This window comes from Berghia stephanieae, chromosome 2, assembly GCF_034508935.2.
Source record: "Berghia stephanieae isolate SIO BIC M18660-M18661 chromosome 2, UCSD_Bste_1.3, whole genome shotgun sequence".
Taxonomy (NCBI): domain Eukaryota; kingdom Metazoa; phylum Mollusca; class Gastropoda; order Nudibranchia; family Aeolidiidae; genus Berghia; species Berghia stephanieae.
Genome location: NC_088361.1, coordinates 63,304,778 through 63,330,787, shown reverse-complemented (window position 1 = coordinate 63,330,787; position 26,010 = coordinate 63,304,778). Strand labels below are relative to the sequence as shown.

Here is a 26,010-nt window from a genome sequence, read left to right as displayed (position 1 = left end):
CTATTAAAACACTTTTTAGATAGGTGACCTGGGTAAGGCAAGAACTACAGCCATAAAAGGGAGGAATGGAGAGTGGAAACAAAGATACCAGGCACAAAGTAGATAGGTAAAGGTAAAATAAGCATCAATGAGTAGAAATCATATGAAAGCGGATACATCCTATAATTGATGTCACCAGTTTCATTTCTCTACTGAGGTTTCATTCCAATTTTCTTGGGGCTAATGAAAAAATTATAATGGACAAATACACGAATATTGCCCATATGACTGGACATAATTTTGATACTATTTTCTAACAGTCGCTGGAAGGAAGTAAGCGTCAATAAAACGAAGAAAAATAAACATTATTTACTGAAAACAATTGAGAGGAAAGCAACAAAATATCAAACCAGAAAAACTGTGTTTATAAATTTGCAAAAACATTTTTATTGTATGCATTCAACAATCAACATCTTATTTAAATATCTCAAAAAATAAACAATATAAAATACTAATAAAATAATATCACTTCAACAAATGATAGCAACATGAGAAATTGTCATTTTAATAAGGGAGACATTTCAACACCACTTAGTTCTCCTTAGGGCAGGAGCTACAAGAACAAGATGTAGGCACAGTGTAAGTCTGGTCGATAAACGAGCCATCTTCACATGTCAAGGTGATATTATGGCTCACTGTCTTTGTTGCTTCACAGCCTTTAGCGCATACATCGTAACCATTCAAATAATTCACAAATGATGGAGAGGACTCGCAGTCTCCTGTACACTGTGTAAGATCGTTCACTGGTTGCTTGTTCTTGCAGACTATTCCATTGGGATACATAAGAGCGAAGTATCCTACAGAATCATTTGGACTGTCAAAAACGGGCCTAGATGCACAAGCATTGCATTCAGCCGGCTTGGTAGACATGATACCTGGTTATTGGTTGATGAAATAGTCAGAAAAATGAGTAAGCAATATCATTTGGTTGAATAATGTGTAAACCTGTCTTAAGTTATACTTTTTAAAAGTTACTAACCTTTTAAACTCGTAATGGATTTAAAGTATACGTTCATCTTCTATTTTATGAGTTGTGATTAGTCTGTACTCAAAAAATAGAGTTTGTGGTGACAGATAAATGGTCATAATTGATGTTATACTGAGGTATTAATTGTAATGATAGTACTAATGTTAATTTCAGAATATGATGATCATAATGATGATGATGATGAAGATGATGATGGTGATGATGATGATGATGATGATGATCATAACAACGACGATGATGATGATGATGTCTTGCGGGTTTCCGCTATCAAATACTAAAGATGAAATGAGCAATAGAGAACACAGATTGAAATATACCCTATAGTTATTGAGTTGGTTTTTGAGATTGGGTGAAATAAACTGTTTCAAACTAATAAATTGCGATAATGTCATAATCAGACTTAAATAAAGTGTAGATTATATGAAAAATCAACTCATCTTTAGAAAATCAAAACTGTAAAAGAGACTTACTGCATGCCTTTGCCGGGCAGCCACATTGTTGAATAATGTCAATGACTTCTTGATTCTGTAATTAAATAAAAATCAATATTATTGAACATGTTCAAGACATAAAAGAAAAATGGAGAAATTGAAAGTTGTTGCTTATTTATCAATTCAAAATTCATTGGATGTAAGGGTAAATATCTTGACAAAAGGTTCTTAGACACTGAAAAGCATATTGGACATGGTGAAACCATGGAAAAGCACTTTATAGGTTTTCATATTTGCTTAATTCTATTCTTTTAGATCAACACACGCACGCACACACACACACACACACACACAGACACACACACACACACACACACCTATATATATACACACGTTATGATGAATATAAGTTTTGAGATGTGGCATTTGTGGTCAATAAACACAGGTTGGCAATACGAGTGTGATGAGCACAGACAGGTAAGCAATGTTTGTTAGGGCTCATATTTTCTGTAAAATGCACACATTTCCCCACATATCACAGGCCCAATAACAATAGTCTGCAACAACTCTGAGATACTATAATATCGTCGTATCCAATGCAAGGGTCGCTGATGTTAGTCTTAATATCAGGATTAAAGAATTGTAATAAGCATTAAATACTTTTCCTTAATTGATTTGCATGACTATTTCTATATATTATCTAATCCAACCCCCCCTCCCCCCTCCCCCCCCCCCCCCCCCCCCCCCCCCCCCCCCCCACAATACAAACTGATAATCTATTTGAATGCAGTTTTCATATTTAAAAGATTCACTCACCGGAAGACAAGTAGGGGTGGAAATCTCAGGGCAAACAGAGGGACATTCTGTACCATGGGAGAAACTTTTAAAAAAAAAACAAATTGATCCAAAGAAATTAAAGAAAATAACTAGAAAATACTAGAAGCTAACAAAAAAAACAAAAAAACAACTTTTAGCAAAAACATTAAAATTGGTATAAATATATCAACTGATGTTGAGGACACAAGTTATGCAGTATTTTGAATATTGGAAGACTATTGGCCGGGTCAAATGTGTCAAGGACTTAATTGATAGACACACAGATATGGATTTAATATATTACATGAAATTTGAAAAACAATAAATAAAAAGTTACCACACAAATCGTGAAGAAAATGGTGATGTTAATAATGACATAGAATAAATATGAAAAAAAAAAATTGATTATTTTAGCCATACTGTAAATAAACTCTGAATTATGGATAAGAAGCTTGTGCAGCTATGTGGTCGCTTTCGGATCGGAAGGTCCTGGATTCGAGCCTCATTCGCGCATAGTTGAGTCCTTGAAGAAGGCTCTTTACTCACATTCTCTCACCATACTCAGGTGTAAAATGAGTACCAGGTCGTTAACAGCATTGTCTCTGTCCGAAAAAAATGTAATATTGCCTAAAAGGCGTCATGTCCCGTCTTACATGTTAAATGATACTGTTGGCCAGGGACCCTTGTAAAGCACTTTGAGAACGTCTAATGGATATTGCGCGATATTAAAAGCCCAATTATTATTTTTTTTACAGCTTAACCTTTACCACCACTTGTGGGTCTTTTAGGCCCACCACCATGTTCAATCAATATGTCCTTGAATAAATAAATACACTCCAGAAACTAGATATGCATCATCCAACTATTTTTTGATCGTGTCTTACGTTGTTTTAAAATTTTAATCAAATTTGTATTTTATAAGAATTTTTTTCACAACCCTTACCGCATTGATAACTAGGGCAACAAGGATCAGAAGTATGTCTCTCTGTCATGACGAGGGGCGAGGGGCAGTGAGTTGGTTTGGATGGGCATTGTTGCACATCGCACAGTTTATATTCCTGACAACAACCATCTCTTGTTCTTTGAAGAGCAAGCGTTTGCCCCTCTTTCAAGGATGGTGCAGCAGGCTCTTTGCAGTTCACACTTGGACACCAGGCTGCAATGTAGAATTCCTTCATGGTCAGACTTTTACATTGCTAACATAATTGTTACAAATAAGTATATCTCATAAATATGACCCATTGCCTCAAAATGGTATTATGTCAGAGTAAGTCAGATACTCAGTATTGAATCCATTGATGCTATGCGTTTAGGTAAAATACTTACAACAGCCGTCAGCTGGATATAACGTACCAACACACAAAACTGTGTAACTTTGAACGTTTATGGTTTAATTAATATAATTTAGTGAGAAGAACTCACTAAAATGGCTGTCTAAAAACAATAACAAAGAGCTGAGTGACATCAACTGTGTTTCTTCTATACAAAAAAACATGATATTTGGATTAACCTTATATGTTTTAATGAAGATAATAAGTGCAGTTTCTTGAAATGACAAAAAGTGAAATCTCTAATTTCACACTTTAACTTTAAAACATTATCTGTGACTTGTTCACACATTGACATTTTTTACCGTTTTGAGATGATAGGTCACAATAAATGACTAAACAACAAAACAGATAAATGATACAAGTTGTCCACTATTTAAGAAACTATAAATATATACAAATCGCATCCAGTATTCAAACAATAATGACAAGCATATCTAACTTCAAAACTGGCATGTTTGTGTAGACATGTTTAAATTTTTCAGACGAATAATGTAAACAGAAAACTCCTTGATTTAGCACTCGTCTCAAATAGTATAAGATATATTGTGTCAAGCTCTTCTTCGTCTGCTTTATTTACACTTTTTTCAAAGAAATTATTTTTGATCGAGAATTGACATCTGTCTGGTAATGAGTATGTAAAATGTTACTAAGATTGATGGTTTTGTATGAATATTAAATCCTATTGTCCAAGTAACAACACATCTGATTAAATGCAGGGGAAAAAAATAATTTTTAGTCTTCCCTTCCACCCCCCCCCCTCCCCCCACCTTAAAAAGACATCAGCTATAGCATGCTTCTTATACCAAAGTATTGGATAGAATGAAAACTTTAAACCTGAGCCTGTCGCCCACTTTACGGTCCACTGTTTCTTTATTACACATCATTCTTTTTCTGACAAAGACTGAATTTGATGTAATAAAGCACAAGCTCTTTATAAATGTCCATAACTCCATCACTAAGTAACAATACTCACCAGATGGCACCATTTGTGATTGTGAGACTGAGACATCAGCTTTTTTAGGGGGGGGGGGGGGGGGGGGAGAAAAAGATAGAAAGCAATGTAAACCAACAAACAAGCATAATCAATTAGATTCCCTTATCAAAATCTATATATCATTAGACTTTTGGAGTTTGTTTTTTTTTCTAAGGTTTGTACAATGTATTCTAACTTAGTAGTGGTAGGTAGTAGTAGTAGTAGTAGTAGTAGTAGTAGTAGTAGTAGTAGTAGTAGTAGTAGTAGTAGTAGTAGTAGTAGAAGCAGTAGTAGTAGTAGCAGTAGTAGTAGTAGTGGTGGTAGTAGTGGTAGTAGTAGTAGTAGTAGTAGTAGTAGTAGTAGTAGTAGTAGTAGTAGTAGTAGTAGTAGTTGCAGCAGTAGTAGTTGAAGTAGTAGTATTAGTAGTAGATGTAATAGTGGTAATAGTAGTAGTAGTAGTAGTAGTAGTAGTAGTAGTAGTAGTAGTAGTAGTAGTAGTAGTAGTAGTAGTAGTAGTAGTAGTAGTAACAGCACCAGTAGTGGTACTAGTAGAAGTGGTATGACCATGATTATTACCATAAAATGTTGTGATTCCTGCGTTGGTAGAAAACTTCTAGATCACATGAAATTCCCACTTATTATAAATTAGACATTTATTAAGATTTAATGGTTTTTAATTTTTAAAAAAATTAAACCCCCGAGGAAATACCATAGACACCTAAAATAAGACAATAACTCACCTGTTTTGTGCACTTCTTGAGTGTGTTGCTTTGGTGGCAGGAACTTTGGTACAAAAGGACAATTATATTCATCATCTATACAGTTGATGACGCCGTCACATTGTTGACTGAGTGGAATACATTGACCAGTAGCACACTGGAATTCTCCGCCATTACATGTTGGACACTTACATGTGCATGAGTCTGTGTCTAACAATGAATTGCCCTGAAGGGAAAGGAGGTTACAATAATAATTAATTGAAAATCAATGATTGAATGAAAATATTGTGATTGGGCAATATGGGCTTAGCCAACCTTTGACCTGTATTAAATACAATACAGCATTATCTATATTAACTTCTACCTGTGCATGTGTTCTATCTAGTAGACAAACAAACTTGAACTTTTATATCTGGCAATATCCACTAAATATGCACAAAGTGGTTTACAAAGGGTCTGTAGCCAACAACAACACTTAGTATGTAAGATAAAACAAGACGTCTGTTAAGCAATATTATAATTTTTTTCCAAACAATGACAATGGTGTTAACGACCAGGTACTCATTTTACGCCTGAGTATGGTGTGAGAATGTGAGTAAAGAGTCTTTTCTAAGGACTCAACTATGACTCAGTGCAAGATTCTACCCAGTCTATACCCTGCCAAGACACCCAATATTGTTTTACCATGCATCACATTTTTTTCAGTCAATAACCTTAGGTAGGTATTATCATAATATCAATGCAGTAGTCTGGTGCATATTGTAGTTGTCTCATGTGTGTATGTGTGTGTGCGAAACAAAAGAGGGCAGGGCTTTGCAGTTTGGGTTTGTGCGGTCATCTGTGACCCTTAGATATGAGGCGAGTTTGCTGGACATAATTTAGACAACAGGTAGACGATGACAGTTGTGAGGAGAGACTGAGCGATGATATCCTTTGTTTTGTGATTGACAACTGTGCATTGTGATCAACGGGGCTGGTGAGAGCTTATTGTCTCTCATCACGGCTAATCTCTTGGACTCTTACAAATGTTGAGAAGTGAAAGTGAATCCAATCTTAAGATGTCGGCCTGCCTCAAAGCTGTTTTTGCTTGTGAAAATCAATACAGGGCTGCCATATATCTTTTATTCCAATCAAATTGCTCAATCTGTGGTGGACTCAGAACAATGTTTACAACAACTGGTTTGAGTTTACCATATTTGTGTAAACTGTTGCAATAGTGGATAGAAAAATCCACTTCAGTTAATTGCAACTTCGATTAATCGCAACATTTTCGCTGATCCTAAGGTGTTGTGATTATCCGGAGTGGACTGTACTACTAACAAAAATAATAATAATAATAATAATAATAATAATAATAATAATAATAATAATAATAATAATAATAATAATAATAATAATCACAATAATAATAACTAGGTAATATTTAACATCAAGTTACTTACAGCTGGGCACATAGGGCATTGCTTTGGCATACAAATGACTTCTCCACCAACACACTGGCACGTCTCACACTTCTTACTGCGTGTTACAGCACCAGGCTAAAAAGAAAACAACAAAGTTTAGTTGTGTCAGTGTGAAATAAGCACTCAATTAAAACAAAATATTCAAAATTGTCCAAAATTTCATTTGTTGTGCGTGTATGTGTTTTTAAACATTATAAAACATTTAAATAGTGTTTTCCACACACTCAAAGCTAGACTGTGGCATTATTAAGTAGTAAATTAAATGAGTCTTTTGAAGTGTTTTTATGTGTTACTATCCAGCACAATGACTAATATTAGATACATGCATATATAATGTGTGACACACATAAAAATTGAGATCACTGGTAATCTAGTATTCTTTTTTCTCTCTCTCAGGTTAAAGAGTCAATGATACTTTATAAAAGTATATCTTATCTCGTCACAACTGACACTCATTCCATAGAAGAAAAAAAACAGTCAAGAGGTGCACTTATTGGGTACACCCATTAGTGAAGGATAATACAGTTATATTTTTCCTATATTTCATTACACGTGAAACTCATTGCTTGCATAATATTGATCTTTATAATTAATCTCTGCCAAATAGCCATCAGGCTTAGCCCTGTGTTCAGTGCTAATAATGCCCCATACAACATGCTCTTCCTACAACGTTTAATTCAGAACAGAGAGTGGAGCAGGCACTTATGTTGATAATAACAAGAAATTAAGTGAGTAGGAAGACAACAGAGAATAAAATCTTTGCAGTCGTGGATGTGCTGTACCAATAAGGTCGTGGGTTTGAGCCCCCATCGCCGCCGCAAAGTTTTTATTTCTCTGTTGTCTTCTGGCACTTTCCTTCTCACTTCATTTCGTGTTCTTCCTACAACTGTGATCCTTGTGTCAAGTTGGTATTGTGTCTGGGTCTAAATGCGCACATATTCAGGCCCAATGACTTCCCACAAAAATTATGTGCTTATTATTTTAACATATTTGTAATGTAGAAACGTTTTCATAATAATTTGATTTATCCAACTTGTAAATAAATATTCACTGATCTGGGTGAACCAGATGTTTCATATCTAATTTTAAATTAAAATTATAATAATTATGAAACTTAATTTATTTTTCAATATTTACTCTAATTAATAGCAATGTATTATCTTAACTCAGATTTCTTTTTAGGCTTTGAATTAGTTTCAAATTCTTGGTTTACACTGATATAACATTTCATCAAGGTGATTGGTCAGATGTTTTTTTTTCTCTGAATAACATTGACAGGAATACTTTAAATACTTTAATACTTACTCGGATGACAACATTGTCAAGAGTGCATGGACAATCTTTCTTCTGAACACATTTCATTCCGTTGCAAAAGGTGCCTGAAGGACATCCTCTCTTGGGACAGTGAGTGGTGTCAACTCCTGGGTAACACACAGCCACTGATTTCGTCAAAAGATGACTTTCAGCTGAGTTATGAGGTTTTCTCTCTGAAACTGTTAATGTGGTAAAGAAAAACAAATGCAAAAGTCAATCTTTAAAAATTGAAAATATAAAAAAGCTATTATCAACACATAAAATTCTACACTTAAAATATGGAAATACTCATCAGAAGACTGAAACTTTGCAGCATCAAATAAATAAAATCAAGGAAAAGATATACATTTAAAATGAAAATTAAAGGCTCATAGAAAAAATACACCACCAAAGAAAGACACAAAAAACCCTAAAACTAAAACAAACAAACAAACAAACAAGACACAAATAACAACAATTTGAACTTTCCCTCAATAACTCATACACAAACTTTAGTTATAATTGTGTTAATTCACTTGAACACAACTATTTTCATTCACAACATACCACACTGAGGAGTGTGTTTCAAGCAACCCAGACGAGTTTCATAGTTGAAGCAAAGAGGATGTTTCCTATTGTTTACAGCCAGACATCTAAGACCATGCCAGAGGTTACATTCAACTGCCTGTCCTGCCTGCTTGGCTGGTGTGTGTTGTGGAGTAGCGGTGCGGCATTCAATGGTTACAGGGTCTTTGCATGAGGAAGCTGCTATTATGTCTGTGATATCCTCAATGTCGTCTTTATGACGGATGCTGGGTTGTGATAGGTCTACCCAATCTGACCACTCAATACATGAATCTGTAAAACAATAAAAAATAATTTTCCTATAATTGGTTTCTTTACAGACAGTTACATGTTTCCAAGAAGTTATATTATAACTTGGAGGACTAATTTATCAATTCTACCTAGGATTTTGTCTCATAAATTGATAAAAATCTCAATAGAAAATATATATTACGTTTTACACAATTCATTCAACTGAAATACAAATACTAACCTTCATGAGATGGCCCATCTTCATGTTTTGCATGCAAACGTTGAGGAGCCTCAGCAACTTGTACAGCTAAATGTATTTAAAATGAGATAAAAAGATGAAGAAAAAATGTTTGTCATATAAATCGATAATTAAAATAAATAAAAGGAAAGAAAAGACAAGGAAAACAATTATGATTCTACTTACTTCAACTATTATTTTAAAAAGAGAAGATAACAATAAACTTAAATTTGAGCTGGAGATAAATCTGTGGTCCACAATGTAGTTTGTCTATCATGCTTATAAAAAATGGATTTGCATAATTTGAGATTTCTTTATCTCTCACCCATATTTGTGTTTATTTTACTCTGTACACTAATGCTTGTGAAGGTTAAAAATCCTGAGCAATACAAATGTTTTTAATTAGAAGAAATTTGATTTAAAATACATCTTTATGTTATGTTTAAGTTTGTTTTGAAGATTCATCACACTTTGAGTGTAATGTTAAAAAAACATGTAAAGACAAATATTGAATTGTATAGGAATGAGCTAGTAATTAGCAAAAGAAACTCATTTGTCTTTGAGACTAATCATATTTGCAGTGGCCGTCAGGTGTACCACAATGAAGAGAGTTGGATATGATTGGCCCGGAAGGTAAAAAAGACCAAAGTAAATGACTGAATTCATTAGTAATTAACAAAAAAAAGTTATTATCGACAAAAATAAAATGCAGAAACCCATGAAAATACCTGGATACTCTTGGAAACAGCCGTGGAATTCCAGCCTGACAGCTATTTGACCATGCCAAGTCACTGGCACAAGTCGAACGATTCTTGCATGGATTGGATGAGTAAACATATTCCTGGTGACTGACTCCGAATTATCATTGCCATTGAAAATCTGTTAAACAAAATGAAAATACTTAATTGCAACATCAATGAAAAACGAAATAATAGTGACAAAACTTATAAATAAATAAATGAACATGGCTTTAAAAACTTGATTTAGTCAAGGCAATTATTATTAGCACACTCAAAGTTCTTTATTCTAATTTTTTTTTTTTAACTCTTCATGAAACAAAATGTAGCTGTATCATTCCACAAACCATTTTCATTAACAACTGGTAAAAGTACTGAAAGATCGATACCATAATCTGTTTGTTTTTTATCTCTGTATTTGTGGGCAATTCAAAAAGTATCTTCATTTAAAGGTCTGGCTGTGATTAATTGTACCTTTTAAAGTCAATTTGGTGGTAATAAAATACATATGAACATTCACTCAAACCTAGGGTTAGCAGGTTTAAAGACATAAAACTAAACCATTATATACTCAGCTTGTCTGAATAAATGCATAAAATATTTAATTTAACCAACTACATGAGCACAACAAATGCATGCAGCAAAAAAAAAAAAATTAAAAAATTAGTAATTAATGGTATTTTTTAAAAAAGAGGTAAGTTAAATGATATGTAGACTATAGTAACAATTAATGTGTAAATCTTCCAATTACATGGATTCTATTATAATAAAATTGATATCATGTTTAAAGGTACTATTCCTACCATATCAACATTGTGCTCCCTGTATGTGCTCCAGAGTTTTCCATCAGAGCTGAACAGTATTTTGTATGAGGTCACATAGGATGGGACATTTGGCCTTCCTTGGGTAGATACACCCGTCAAGTGCACAGCGTTGATGAAATCAATCTAGGGAAGAAAAACACAAATAAAAGTGTAAAAGGTTTGGCCATGGGGAATATATGGATCACATAAGGTCAAAGGATCATCAGAGGTATTGCAATTTCAAATAATATGTAAACTGTGAGGTAAATATTAAGAAAAAAATTGACCCTCTCTGCTGTGCAAAATTGAGTAGTAATTTACACGACAGACTACAAATAGTTTTATAAACATTAAGCATTCTGTTGTTCTAACTAAACCGCAAAAATGTTCTTACTTGAATAAACTGACTGGCATCATTCTCAGCAGCCACCCAACTTGACTGACCATCAAGCCTAGCTTGTTGTGGACTGTGGGCGTCGTCTCTTTGTGATGATGCTGTTATCATACTGCCTGACACTCGTCCAGAGCTCATTCCCATATTCCTTGTGCATTGTACTGCAATTAAAAAAGATATAATGTAATTGAATAAATAAAATCAATAAAAAAGAGTAATTTCTTTTAGCCAGCACATATCAAGTGTAAAAGTCACTCTGAAATCCAAAAGATATGTTGTAAAGACCTTTGCCTTTAAACTACAATAGAAGAAAAATCCTTTATCATGTAAATTTGTAGTGCATTTGCAATAAGAGGGAGATATATTGTTTTCTCTCTTTTGTTTTTGATGATCGTTGTCTCATTAAACTCTATTTGTTTCCTAAGAAATCGTGTACTTTGTTTAAACACACAAGAAAGATAAATGATTAAGGCCAAGCCATTAAACTCACATGGAATGTTTGAAGGTGAATGACTCCTGCCTTGCAAATTTGAAACAGATCTGCGATTCCTTGAACCTGAATCCACAAAAAGATAGATATCAATAATAATTTTTTTTTAAAAGAGTTTTATAGGTAATAGGATCACTTGTAGTATAACAGCACTTTTCAGAAGTTTACAAAAAGCAATAAAAATACAACTTTTATGTTTCCAATTTTTAAATTGTCTAAAATGTCACAACACTGCATATAAGGCAAAAAGATTCATTTCAATACAAAGAAACATACCAGAGCATTCACACTTGTATCTGATCTTGTAGTCGTGACAAGGAAGTCCCAGAATTGGGTCAGGTGTACACTTGAGTCCATCTTCTACAGTACAAGTGGCTTCTACCAGACTGGAAAAGTCATCCAGGGTCTGGGCGTCCACACATTCTATCTGGGTTATCTTGCCACCAGGACAGAATGAAGACAGCTCTGAGGTAGTCATCTTTTCGTGGTCTTCAAAAGTAACATCTGGAGAGTTCTCGTTGATCCATGAGGTGAAACCTTCACTACATGTTGGACCGGAGCTTTGAGTGGGTGCATCGGACGCTGAGGACTGAGATGTGGGCATCATTTTCTTTGGTGTTGTAACTCCTTGAATTAAAGTGCTTAGAGTTGGAACTGGTTTGCCTGTTGTGTTGAGTAAGAAAATAAAAAGTAAAAAATGCACTAGAAGCTGTTCAAACATATTTATTAATAATATTAAAATTCAAGAATACTTTGAAAAAATCTTTATTCTTCAGAGCAAATATTGAAACAAAAAAAATTTGGAGCCAAACTATTCTTAAGTTAAAAACAAAAAGAACACAATAAGAATACAATACATTAAGTATGGAAATGGCAGAGTTACATCTAACAGTAGACAACGTGGAACATGCAAGAGTTAGCATATAGTCTCTTTGACTAATTTTGAATTTTGGAATCTAATTGTATCTATCTATGGTTGTACAGATATAAACATTTTGTTTTAGAATGCCCACTCGTTTAAATGATATTTTTAGTAGAATAATCAATAAATCTCGTATAAATAAAAATTCATCACTTGACAAATGAGGAAAATGGTAATAGCGTGTAGTCAATTAAGTCATGTGTCATCTCTAAATTCCGTATACTGTCCATCACAAAGTGAAGATGTTTACCTTATCAACAGGATCAACAGTGATACAATATCAACAGTATGAAACTCACCAGCACATTCACACTTGTATCTGATCTTGTAGTCGTGACAAGGAAGTCCCAGAATTGGATCAGGTGTACAGTTGAGTCCATCTTCTACAGTACAAGTGGCTTCTACCAGACTGGAAAAGTCATCCAGGGTCTGGGCGTCCACACATTCTATCTGGGTGATCTTGCCACCAGGACAGAATGAAGACAGCTCTGAGGCAGTCATCTTTTCGTGGTCTTCAAAAGTAACATCTGGAGAGTTCTCATTGATCCATGCAGTCCAGCCTTCATTGCATGTTGGGCCAGAGCTTTGAGTGGGTGCATCGGACACTGAGGACTGAGATGTGGGCATCATTTTCTTTGGTGTTGTAACTCCTTGAATTAAAGTGCTTAAAGTTGGAACTGGCTTATCTGAGGGAATGAATATGAAAAAAAATAGGAAATAATAATAAATATGTTTTTGAATCGGTTTAATTATTGGCAATTATACTTTTGAGAATGTTTTGTTCAGTTAATATATCTTTGCCTTAACATTATATTATATTGAAGAACTGTAAAGCAAATTGAGTATAGTGAAACAATCAAAATACGTGATATAAACAAGCACATACATTTATTTATCTTTATCTACTGTTTTGTATTATATAAATATTATTACTATTATAATTATTATAATTATTATTATTATTATTATTATCATCATCATCCTCAATATTTTTTATTATTATTATTATTATTATTATTATTATTATTATTATTATTATCATTTTTAGTATTAACATAAACTAATGTCTGACCATAATGCAGGAAGCAATTGTACTACAAAAACCGGGATAACTTCAATGCATCTTAAGGTTCTAAAGGGTTACTTTGTAAACATTTTTGTTTTGACCGACTACTTTATATATATCTGTGGCATAGGCTGACAATATATTGTCTACAGTTTACTACGTTATAGACATGCAAATCAAATTGTGCACACGCCTTAATCTATGCCTTGTTTCTAAACCATCAATTTTATTTTCATTAATGTTTGAAGATATCTAACACTAAAAAACACAGTGCAATGTGATACATCAATGGTCTGATACTTACCAGCGCATTCACACATGTATCTGATCTTGTAGTCGTGACAAGGAAGTCCCAGGATTGGGTCAGGTGTACAGTTGAGTCCATCTTCTACAGTACAAGTGGCTTCTACCAGACTGGAAAAGTCATCCAGGGTCTGGGCGTCCACACATTCTATCTGGGTGATCTTGCCACCAGGACAGAAGGAAGACAGCTCTGAGGCAGTCATCTTTTCGTGGTCTTCAAACGTAACATCTGGAGAGTTCTTGTTGATCCATGAGGACCACCCTGATACACACCGTGGTTGGGTTCCTGGTGTCACTGATAGAATTGATATGTAGATAAAATAATAATTATTGACAATTTTTAAACGTTCTTTGATAACCAAGCAAATTTCTTGACTTTCTTATTTAAATTTTTGGCAGATGTCAAAATTATCTGTCTTTTAAATTGCCTACTTTACTTTTACAGCAGCCATATTCCTTTAAGTTTAAAAAGTTCACTTAAATTTTTTTCTATTGTTTTTTTATATGGTGTCTTCTTACACACATGTTCATTTTGTTATGTCCATTAAAGTTTGCTATCAATAATAACTCGTATCAATGGTCGGTGGATCAAACCTCTGAAGTCCTGATTTTCACAATCAGTCGATCAAAACTCTGAAGTCTATATATGAGCTTTGCACACCATGTTTTATTTAATTTTGGCCTGATCAAAACTTTGATGTCATCAGATGTCTGATCCACCCAAAATTAAATAAAACATGGTGTGCAAAGCTTGTATGTAGACTTCAGAGTTTTTATCCGCTGATTATGAAAATCGAGACTTCAGAGGTTTGATCCATCGATAAGTATTTTGCATTTTTAGTTCCAACTAGATTTTTGTATTATATGTCAATACATAAAAACTCATACAGAAATCAAGATTTAGCCAGTTATTTTGTTTGCAAACCGACAAGATTACAAAGTTGAAAACATTAATTAAAGAAAAAAAAGAGTAAACAAATTGAATGTATTTCAAAAAACAGAATTCAATGAACAATTTGATAGGCTAAAAGTATGAAAAAAATACCTTTCTCAGTTGACACAGTTCCCTTTGGTTTCCGAGAAGTCATTTGAGAGACCACAGGTGTCAAATTGATTGGTGTTGTGGCACCAGCACCACAGTTTTGAGGCTCACAGAGGAATCTCACTTCATAATCAAGGCACTGGCCACTTGGTTGGTCAAAGTTAAAGCAAGTAAGTCCACTGAATGACATATCACAAATAACATTAACCTATGGAGAGAGAAAAACAATGCAGTGAGACAAAATAATAGAAGAATTTTTCTCAATGATTCAAAATTGAATCTCTTTATGTATAAAAAAAACATTATTTACAATATACTGTTTTGGAACTAACAATCTAATTTTAACTGCGGTAATTGATGGCATAAACTAGACTGAAACTTGTCAAACTAAGGAGGAGGAGGAGTACGAAGAGGTGGAAAGGAATGAAGAGGAATAGGAGGAAAAAATAAGCTGAATGAGAGGAGGAGGATATGACCCAATGTACAATGAAAATAACAAAATGTAGAATATTTCAATATTTTATCAAGTGGTATTTCAACTAAAAGTAAGTGTCTCTTAGGATTTAGATAATTTTAATGTAATCTATATTCTAAAAATAATCCATTGAAGTGAGTGTTGTTGGTCTGGTAGAAACTTTAACTAACCTGTCCAAGATCCTGGGCCGTCTTTTTACTTGTAGTGTCTCGACATTCGATTGCTGTGATATCACCCGTCTGACAGAAGGTGAACTTTTGACGCAAAGCAGAAATTGTCTCTTCTTCTCCCATTGCATCTGGTGTGTTACCATTCATCCAGCTTGTCCATCCACAGTTAGGTGAATCTGAGAGTATTAACACAAAAACTAGTTTTATAAATAGGTTCCTATATAAATAATTTACACGATTTAATCATTATAAATGGCCTTAATAATGTTTCATGTATTCTGCACTAAGTCAGAGAACATCATTTTTACTTGATGCTGTCTTACCATATTTACCACTAGTACTCATTCACTTCTGAGTCAAAATGGTTATGCACAAAATGTGCCTTCTCCAAGGACTCAATTCTGGGGCCTGAATTCAGCCATCATTTTACTACTTTTGGTCAGTGAATATGCTCAATATTTGTTGACTTATTTTATTGGTCTCAGACAAGAAACCAACGCTCGGCTATAAAATGAATTAGGTAAAAACCATATCCATATTTCCATCCAGATATTGGGAGATTTTGTTACCAGCGCAATATATTAAGCTGACAGTATAACAATTATTGGGTGATCAATTCCTTTTCACATTTCCTTTACAGTTATCAAATTTAAATAAATATATTTATTGCGAAGGTGACCAGATCATCAATATATAAGTATAGAAAATTAAAAATAAATCAAACAAACAAAAAAAAAACAGGCCTACAAAACATCAAGCAAAGTTTTTTTCATGTTTGAAAGTAAGATTTGGGAAGGAAAAAAAACAGCTATGAGGCCTATTTAAAGGTAAGACTTAAATGATTTAGCTGTCATTCCAGTTAAGCACCACATGGCCAGTAATAAGGGTTGAAAGATGTTCTTTTGTTGAAAATGGTCTAAATGGATTCAGGTTAGAGGAGAATTGATGCCCCCCCCCCTCTCCCCCGCTTCCAAGTAGCAACTGAATACTCACTGGCTGTGCTTACAACTCCAGGTTGAGTGGTACTTGTACTTTCAGTAGTAGTCCTTGTAGTTGTGCTGGTAGAAGTAGTAGTGGGAGTTGTGCCAGGGAGTGGGCTTGATCCTGTGTCTGAATTATAATGTTCTAAAATATCAATATGTGCTGGCAACTACAACAATATTACTAAATATTATTATCATTTTCAATAACATTTATGTGAAATAATGACAGCTCTTAAAAATTTCCTTTATTCATCCCAAAAGGGAAATTTGTCTATAGTATGGTCTAATCCAAGGAAAACAGGCATCGGCGTTGTGCAGTGCTGCCAAGTGAGCTAGGGCGAGGTGACTTGCTTAAGGCCACACAGTACAGTGAGTAGTTGAACTCGGTACTTTTTGGGTACGAAACAAAAACTATACTGCTGCACCACACTGCCCCGTGGGGCTTGAGTTCCAGGAATGTAAAGTAGATAGCAACAATTGTTTTTACTTTAAAATAGGACGTTTGGCTATCATACAGTACTCTCTACTTGATCTTCTGTTCGTTCCAGCTACCAAACTACTGCTGGGTAAAAAAGGAGGCCAGATACAAATATACAGTGTAAACAGAACCCTTTACATTGAGTATTGAGTAGTGATGATAAGATCATTGGCTAAGACACTTTTGAGATCACAGAAATTTAACATTAAAGGCATTATATATATATATATATATATATATATATATATATATATATATATATATATATATATATATATATACAGTTTAATCAATGCATTATTTAAATCTGCACTTATCAATGTTAATGTGAGCAAAATATGTATGATTGAGGCACTGATTTGAATTATAACATTAAATAACTTTCATATCTTATGATACCATTTACCAAAGAGGTCTAAACTTTAAACTTAGTTCAAAGTGTGACCTCATTTTTATGCAAATTACAAACTAAAAGAAGTTGTATTTTATCTATTTTTCAAATTCAAATGATAAAGATGAAGAAAAAATAATGTTTACGGGTCTTTTCAACATTTTATCTACTTTGCATCTGTAACTTATGCATATGTATGTCATTATCTGTGAAAAATAATAGCTAAAATGAGAGATTTTTCTGTGCACGATACACCTTTATCTATGAAAAAGAAACTTCTTTTAGGTAGTAATTTACATAAAAACGGGGTCATATATTTTGACTTCTTGTATTCAGATAAAATAAAAGAGGAGGTGACATTCACCACTTGCAAAGTCTCTTTTTTATCATTCAGAGAAAATCGTGCTTTTTGCCATTTATCTAATTAGTTGAAAAGGAAAGTACTTGTTTCCTTTGCCTCAAAGAACAATATCATGAGTATTTAAAAGTTTAGCTTATCCCTGGTGACTCCAATGTGTCTAAAAGATTGAAAAACATTGCTAACTCATTTTCTTTCAGGGTGCCGTGCGAATTTATCTTTTACAAAAATGCAATGATTTTATTTAAATAATTCAGATGATGCAGGGGGGGGACAACTCACCGGCACATTCACACTTGTATCTGATCTTGTAGTCGTGACAAGGAAGTCCCAGGATTGGGTCAGGTGTACAGTTGAGTCCATCTTCTACAGTACAAGTGGCTTCTACCAGACTGGAAAAGTCATCCAGGGTCTGGGCGTCCACACATTCTATCTGGGTTATCTTGCCACCAGGACAGAATGAAGACAGCTCTGAGGCAGTCATCTTTTCGTGGTCTTCAAAAGTAACATCTGGAGAGTTCTCATTGATCCATGCAGTCCAGCTGTCACTACATGTTGGGCCAGAGCTTTGAGTGGGCTTGCTTGCAGGAGGTGATACAGTAACAGATGTTGATGTTTTTGTATTCGGTTGTGGTGTTGGACTAGTATTGCTATGTGCAACAGAGGTCTGCTTTGGTCCTGGTTCAGCTGCAAGTTGTGAAAAAGTCAAATCAAGCGTTATCAATGACTAAACATGAACATTTGTCTTAGATAGAAACAGCAAAACTGAAAATAGGGATTTACCCCCTTAATGCAAATTATTATACTGTACATCCTTACAATATGACAACACTCAGAGGTCATATTATTTACAAACTGTTAATTTGATCAGATTCTATGTAGAAATACAGCAATAAGGAGTCTCCACTTGCCTTTCAAGTTTTAAAAATTTAAAGGTTTTAATATGAAAGTTACACCCAGTCCATGAAAAAACAAACATTTCAGAACCCAATCATATAAATAAAATATTTGCCATGTTCATAGGATTTCAGCGGCGCTTGCAACATCTACGGCCATATCACGTCCGCGAAAAAGGAGAATGACAAATATAAAAGAACATGTCTTGAAAGTATCCTTGTGTGTACAAGCACAAAAGATATCAATTTAAAAAAAGGGAAAAGAAAAGAGTACTTAATCCTTTTGTCTAATCTGAGACTAATAAAGGTCCTACCAGATATTGGCACAGGATTCCTGAATACTGAAATTTGTTAATCAAATACAATGCAGGCTGCTGATTTAGAGGAAAGAAAGTTCCTTTAAATGAAAAACAAAGCAAAACATTCAATTCAATGTTTTCCCTTATTCCAGAACAAGGACAGGGGCCGCGTAAAGGGAAACATAGATGACAGGAGATAAAGGAGACAGCAAGAAAGACCTAAGGAACATTCAGTACACATTAGGAAGCCAACTCACAAGCCAAACCCTCCTTGAAATAAAAAAAATATTCAAAACCTTAAATTTTCTTTTTTTTAAAAAATAAATCATTTAACCATCTTACCCATATAGTAAAATCAGATTGAAAGGCGCATCTAGCATATTAAATATGTTAGAATACTGTGCATATTTGTCCAATTAACTTGTCATTAGAAATAATGTGTTTATTACTTCAAGTGACAATGGGGAAACTCCTTGCATCTTCCTTTTTCATCACCACTGATATTATCTATTATATCACACCAGTGATTTATCTAAAAAGTAAGGTGCACAGAATTTCCTTAAAATCCTTTTAAAAACTCATTAAGCTGAACAATTTAATGTTCCATTTTCTGATTTACATCATATTGTGATAACATTTCAGTAAAATATGCTAAATTGATTTTGTATTTCAAACTTACCAGCACATTCACACATGTATCTGATCTTGTAGTCGTGACAAGGAAGCCCCAGGATTGGGTCAGGTGTACAGTTGAGTCCATCTTCTACAGTACAAGTGGCTTCTACCAGACTGGAAAAGTCATCCAGGGTCTGGGCGTCCACACATTCTATCTGGGTTATCTTGCCACCAGGACAGAATGAAGACATCTCTGAAGCAGTCATCTTTTCGTGGTCTTCAAATGTTACATTTGGCGAATTCTTGTTGATCCATGAGGTCCATCCAGGAGTGCAAGTTTGTGAAGTCGGAGTTGGTTTAGGCAAAGAAGGAGAAGCTGTAGATGAAAACAATATCATCACTTTTCTCTTCAACACATTTATTTTTCACTGTGATCTCAGACCAACGCATGACCCAAAAAGGCATTCATAATACAGTCAAAAACCTTAGCATAACCATAAAACTACACCATTGTATCTTCCATCCCTATACATAATATGCACATTTTCTAGACTTAATATATTCGCAAAAAATATATACGAATGCCTTGATTTCTTTCCCTCTTATATTATTTAAATAAATAAACAACAAAGATTAATTGTAAACTAAACAAACCTGTTGGTGCACATTGGCAGTAAACACTGATCTCATAATCACCACATCTTCCATTGTTCTGGTAGTCAAAGCATTTAAGTCCTTCTTTAGCATCACATGTTACAACCTGACCCACATCTGTGTATTCTTTCTTCAAATTATGGTCCCTGCACATGATTCTTGATGGATTGCTGCAGAGGTTGTATCTTGCAGTCAAAGTTGACAGCAGTTCAAAGTCCCCGCCAGATCCTAGAAAAAGAAATAAATGAAGAATAAAACATCATCTTCACTTTTCCAAAAAAAAAAAAAAAAAAAAAAAATTTGATGCTCAATTCTGATGATGTAAAGAATAATATGATGGCTAAGAAGAAATCTTTTAAACTGACTGAAAAATTGAGCCTTAGGAAATTTTGATATTTTGTATGATAAACATGGCTCGCTAAGAATTGGTCTATTGTATGATAGTATTAAATATTAAATGATTCCTCAAGGCTCTGTAAACTTTGAACAACTCCACAATACTTATGTTTAAATTTATCGTTTTTTCCTGGTGGTCAATTTATTGGTAAAAAAGTAGACACAAGACAGCTATAGGATGAACTAAATTCATCTCATGACCAAGGCAGAGAATAAGACTCAAACCTGCTGATATGCAATTCTATATTTTGCTATTACTGACATTACATTTAATAAAATTCAATTGAAAAAAAGTCAATTGATAACCTCAACAGAAAACGTTGAAGCTTATTTGGTGGAGCACCCAACTCCCAAGCAAGAACGGACTTTGCCCAACAAATTAAGTTAGTATTTATTTCTGACTGCTCTCTGTTTAATCAGCAGTGAATGGGCAGATGTGTTAAATATAAAATAAGTCTAAAAGGACTGCAATAAACTGGTGGGCTAACCGCAATTCTCAGTTCTTCACTACAGAAACTAGGATAAACTCTAATGGCTCCCTGAAACTACTACTTCTTTTTTCTTTAATGAATCCTCAATCTCAATTTATTACCAGGGCTGGGATTGTTGTCATTGATCCATTCACTCCATCCACACACAGCGGGAACAGGGGCTTTAGTAGCACCAGGTGGAGGTGTTGGTGTAGAACAACCTTGGAGACTGCCACAAATGACTTCCCCATTGAAGCAACTGCAGGTTGAGCAATCACGTTCTGGGTTATCCCATGTCTCAAATGCCTGAGTATTTAAAGGAGAAAGGTCAAAATGTACAATTAATTTATATTAAACACGACTTTTATTTCCAATGGAGTACAATACGTAAATGAAGAGCAACACATTCATATCTCAAATTCTATCCAAAATATCAACATTGATAATTCTGATTATGAAACAAGTCCCAATCAAACAGAAAGTATAAGCTAGTGACGTTTTGATTTGTCATGAATAATAACATAAAAACTAGAATATACAAAATGTGACGAGACTAGAATGAAAGAAGTGATGTTACCCCTCTCTCTAGACTATGATGTATCATATTACCGCTTTTGCTGTTGAAGAAGGATTTGAGTTCAAGAGACTTGCATGTTACATATTGAGGATAAAACCTGACTAATATATGGAATCCTGATTCTCACCAAAATCTCATATATATTTATTGCATACCTTTCTTACATGTGTTGATTTGTGATTTTTATGGCAAGAGATAATAAAAAATATGTATAATATACTAGAACGTGATCCTGACGAGTGCTGTCAATAAATTACAATAAGTTGAGTATTACAAATTACATAAGTCTAAACCTTTATATGCAATTAAAATTCTTAAGAATTATGCATAATTCACTAACCTTTGCAGGTGTACCGTCTGGTTTCAAACAGGTACACATTTCCTTTGGCACACACGTGCCTGAATCCAGAAGTCTTTCGTTGTCTTTACATATAGTTTTAGTTACTGCTTGAGGAGGTCTGCAACCTGGTATGCAATTGTCCTCAGGTGTAAGAACTCCATTGCAAGCACCACTGGATTTACCCATGTAGTCACAAACTTCATCACATGTGAAGGCACAATTCTGCCATTCTTCTCCAGGTGGGCATGAAGCTGTTTTTTAAAAATCACAAATATATATTAAAACAGAAAAGTTAACAGAACTGGAATAAATAAAATAAGTTAAGTAAGATTAAAAAGCAGATATCACGAATTGCAATATGCCCCCCCCCCCCCTCTTTCTCTCTCTCTCTCTCTGTCTCTCTCTCTCTCTCTCTCTCTCTCTCTCTCTTATTGTTATTTTCACAATTCATACTCTCTAATCTATATCAATTCAACATAATAAAATCACACCTGTTGTTCTCCTCGCTTGATCAGGAGGTAGTGTGGGATCAGGTGGAGATTGAGGTGTTGGACCTGGATAGATGATTTTAGAACATATTATAAAACATTATAATTAGGTTTTCTCAAAGGACAAGAACAATTTGCTACTTTTAGAAGTCAAAAATCACTTTCAAAATGTTTAGTTCAAAGTAGCCCTTATAAATTTAGTTTAAAGTAGCCCTTATAAATATAAACAAGTAATTTGTAAATGACCTACAGTTTACAACAAAAAGATAATATTTTTCAAAGCAGTATTGGGGGATGTAGACGATTTGCTTTATATCATATCTCATTTTCGACCATCATATCATATAGACACATAATTAATCTATCTAATATCCTTGGTTTCCCTTCCGTACTTTTAATCATAATTCTACTCAATATATCTTAAAATAAAAAAAAAAGATCATATCACCTGTGCATTGTGCACCCCAACAGAGAACTCTGACTTCATAGTCAAGACACTTTCCATCCTTCTGCTCATTGTTATGACATCGGAATCCATTGAGCTCATCACACATCAGCCTATCCTCGCCAGACTGGAAGAACAAGGTTGGACTACCAGCAACTCGGCATTCAACGGCTGCCATGTTAGGACAAACACCAAATTTGCTCTTAATATTGGCAATTGTTTCAAAATCTCCTGTTCCAGAATCGGGTGAATCAGAATTAAGCCATGGAGACCATGCACAATTCACTTGCAATTTTGGTGACGGACTCGAATATGTTGGAACTGCTGTAACTTGCTCTGTAGGTAAGAAAAATGTGCAGAGTGGTGAGAATTTGGACAAGACCTATCAACACAAATGAACAGATGGAATATTTGATTATGTTTTTTCAAGGTATTAGAGGAAGGTAGATCAATTTTTAAAACATTATGACTAAGCAAAAAAATAAATAAATCAATCAAAAAATAAATAAAATCGCAATTTCGTCACACTGGAAACAATCAGGAAATAACAGCCTTATTGAAACAAAAACAAAATTGAAGTAAAGATATACATTGAAAATAAAACTATTAAAATTTGTGAGATTAGGAAAAAAAAATGAAAAGGGACTATATAAATATATTCTTCAGTCACTGTAATAATAATATCTAATGTATATGAGCTGGGGTTACGTAAAGTGTTAATAACGTAAAAGCTCTTCAGACTATTTTTGATCCTCTTTTTGGTTAACTTAAAACATTTCATTTAGAGGAGAAAAAAAAATTGAACATACCAGAGCAATCACACTTGTATCTGATCTTGTAGTCGTGACAAGGTGGAATACCAGGGAAAGGCAGACTGACACAATCAAGACCATCTTCTACAGTACAAGTAGCTTCTACAAGACTAGATGAATCATCTCCTGTTATTGCATCCACACATTCTATTTGACTGACTTTGCCTCCTGGACAGAATTGGGCCACTTCCTGGGCTGTCATCTTTTCGTGGTCTCCATCGCCAACTGAAGGGGAATCCCTGTTGATCCATTGTGACCATTGTGGAGTACACTGAGGTGGGCCAGGGCCAGGGGTTCCTGACTGCCCAGTGCTCGGAGTAGGAGATTTATACTGTCCTGCAGTAGGAGAAGAAGATCCGAATTGTCCTACACTCGGGGAAGGTGAAGGGTTTCTATATTGCCTTGCACTTGGTGATGGGCTGGGTATTTCTGAAAAAACAATAATCATTCAATAACTTAGCAATGATTGAACTTACATCCATTTGTTACACTCAAGTAATTCTTCAAATTTTTAATGTAAAGGGTGATCGGATTTATAAAAATAGAGAAAAAACTACCAAATACTCATAATGAGTTTGATGATTAAAAATAACTCAGTACTTGAATCATCACATTGATATACCAGGCCAGTGAAAGAATCTTGGAATCTTCCATTTCTTTATATACTCTTAAGACGTTTATGATGCTACGCTCGTAGCTGACTGGGAGCTCTCATTGTTGAATTTTATAGAGAACTCAGCTTACAAGAAAGTGGACTGATTTCGAATATATTGGGACATTTTTATAACCCAGCTGTCTACCCAGCAAAGTTGGTTCGATAGGTCTGTTTAGTGTGACAGTACGTTTGTTTTGCAATAGACCAGCAGCAATTGTAACCAAACATTTAATGCTACAAAATCATGAATATATTGGCCCTTCATGACTCTAAAAGATGACTATTCTCTCAACATTTTTAGAATAATCTTCCTCTGCTCATTCTCTCACCATTTTTTAAATTAAAACACAGTCGTCTTTTGAATATGAAACTGACCCATAGAGGAAAAAAATGAAATTCTTTAACAACCGATTATTTCCCTCTGTCAAAGTAATGTTCAGTCAGTAATTTTATTGTGCATTATACGGTCTTTTATATTGTAAACCGTGAAGTGAAGCGCTTTGAGAATGCTATATCATTGGTAAAGCACTACATCATTATTACCGCAATTCACAAATTTTGTGGATATTGTCACCGTTACAAATCTTTACTATGTCTAAAAGAGCAGAAGTAATTGCTATACAGAAGAAATGACCATTATATGGTTGCACATGCTGTCTTTATAAAATTTTGAATAAATTGTTATCCAATACTGCCTTGTAAAATTTCTTTAATCCACATATGTGCAATTGTAATTTATCTAATTGAGTGTGCCAACCACCATTTAAAAGACAGGTAATTGTTTCTTACAGATTTATAATCCATTAATAATTCAAAACACAAAAAGTAGACAAAAATAAGAAATAATAAAAGTTAATACTATTCATGAAACAACAACAGAAATTTACAATGTATTGATCTTAAAATATTGAAAATAAGACAGAGAAAATACAAAACTAGTCTCACCTAAACAATCACACTTGTATCTAATCTTGTAGTCGTGACAAGGTGGAATACCAGGGAAAGGCAGACTGACACAATCAAGACCATCTTCTACAGTACAAGTAGCTTCTACAAGACTAGATGAATCATCTCCTGTTGTTGCATCCACACATTCTATTTGACTGACTTTGCCTCCTGGACAGAATTGGGCCAATTCCTGGGCTGTCATCTTTTCGTGGTCTCCATCGCCAACTGAAGGGGAATCCCTGTTGATCCATTGAGACCATTGTGGAGTACAACGAGGTGGACTAGGGCTAGGGGATTGGTTTTGTCCAGGGCTAGGTGAAGCACTTGGATTGACATATTGTCCAGGGCTTGGTGAAGCACTTGGATTGACATATTGTCCAGGGCTAGGTGAAGCACTTGGATTGACATATTGTCCAGGGCTAGGTGAAGCACTTGGATTGACATATTGTCCAGGGCTTGGTGAAGCACTTGGATTGACATATTGTCCAGGGCTTGGTGAAGCACTTGGATTGACATATTGTCCAGGGCTAGGTGAAGCACTTGGATTTACATATTGTCCAGGGCTTGGTGAAGGAGAGGGTATTTCTGAAAAGTAAGCCACCATACAGAGTATGAGCATCAATACAATGATATGAATTTTGAAACATCATTGAAATTATGATCTTATAATTTTTAAAAAGAGTAGATTAAAAACAA

General features: G+C 34.4%; 1 protein-coding gene across 3 annotated transcripts in view; it reads right to left on the bottom strand.

The window, feature by feature from the left end:
* Positions 1-402: 402 nt before the first annotated feature.
* The window catches only part of LOC144965316 (uncharacterized), a 115,934-nt gene continuing 90,326 nt past the window's right edge, over positions 403-26,010 (bottom strand). For 2 of the 3 annotated variants that reach the window (XM_078900540.1, XM_078900542.1), the window contains 29 exons: positions 25,312-25,899; positions 23,709-24,140; positions 22,903-23,235; positions 22,458-22,520; positions 21,967-22,217; positions 21,172-21,355; positions 20,184-20,411; positions 19,594-19,905; positions 18,002-18,406; positions 16,503-16,619; positions 15,510-15,685; positions 14,868-15,072; positions 13,824-14,117; positions 12,753-13,139; positions 11,808-12,194; positions 11,532-11,597; positions 11,042-11,202; positions 10,648-10,791; positions 9,836-9,986; positions 9,111-9,176; positions 8,621-8,911; positions 8,066-8,253; positions 6,740-6,835; positions 5,319-5,523; positions 4,579-4,617; positions 3,218-3,430; positions 2,275-2,321; positions 1,498-1,552; positions 403-914 (listed from right to left, as the gene is read on the bottom strand). In XM_078900540.1, the coding sequence (XP_078756666.1) occupies positions 571-914; positions 1,498-1,552; positions 2,275-2,321; positions 3,218-3,430; positions 4,579-4,617; positions 5,319-5,523; positions 6,740-6,835; positions 8,066-8,253; positions 8,621-8,911; positions 9,111-9,176; positions 9,836-9,986; positions 10,648-10,791; positions 11,042-11,202; positions 11,532-11,597; positions 11,808-12,194; positions 12,753-13,139; positions 13,824-14,117; positions 14,868-15,072; positions 15,510-15,685; positions 16,503-16,619; positions 18,002-18,406; positions 19,594-19,905; positions 20,184-20,411; positions 21,172-21,355; positions 21,967-22,217; positions 22,458-22,520; positions 22,903-23,235; positions 23,709-24,140; positions 25,312-25,899 (6,428 nt within the window). In that variant the 3' untranslated portion in view covers positions 403-570. Of the gene's footprint in view, positions 915-1,497; positions 1,553-2,274; positions 2,339-3,217; positions 3,431-4,578; positions 4,618-5,318; positions 5,524-6,739; positions 6,836-8,065; positions 8,254-8,620; positions 8,912-9,110; positions 9,177-9,835; positions 9,987-10,647; positions 10,792-11,041; positions 11,203-11,531; positions 11,598-11,807; positions 12,195-12,752; positions 13,140-13,823; positions 14,118-14,867; positions 15,073-15,509; positions 15,686-16,502; positions 16,620-18,001; positions 18,407-19,593; positions 19,906-20,183; positions 20,412-21,171; positions 21,356-21,966; positions 22,218-22,457; positions 22,521-22,902; positions 23,236-23,708; positions 24,141-25,311; positions 25,900-26,010 lie in introns of all 3 variants that reach the window. The other variant, XM_078900541.1, reaches the window with a different exon arrangement.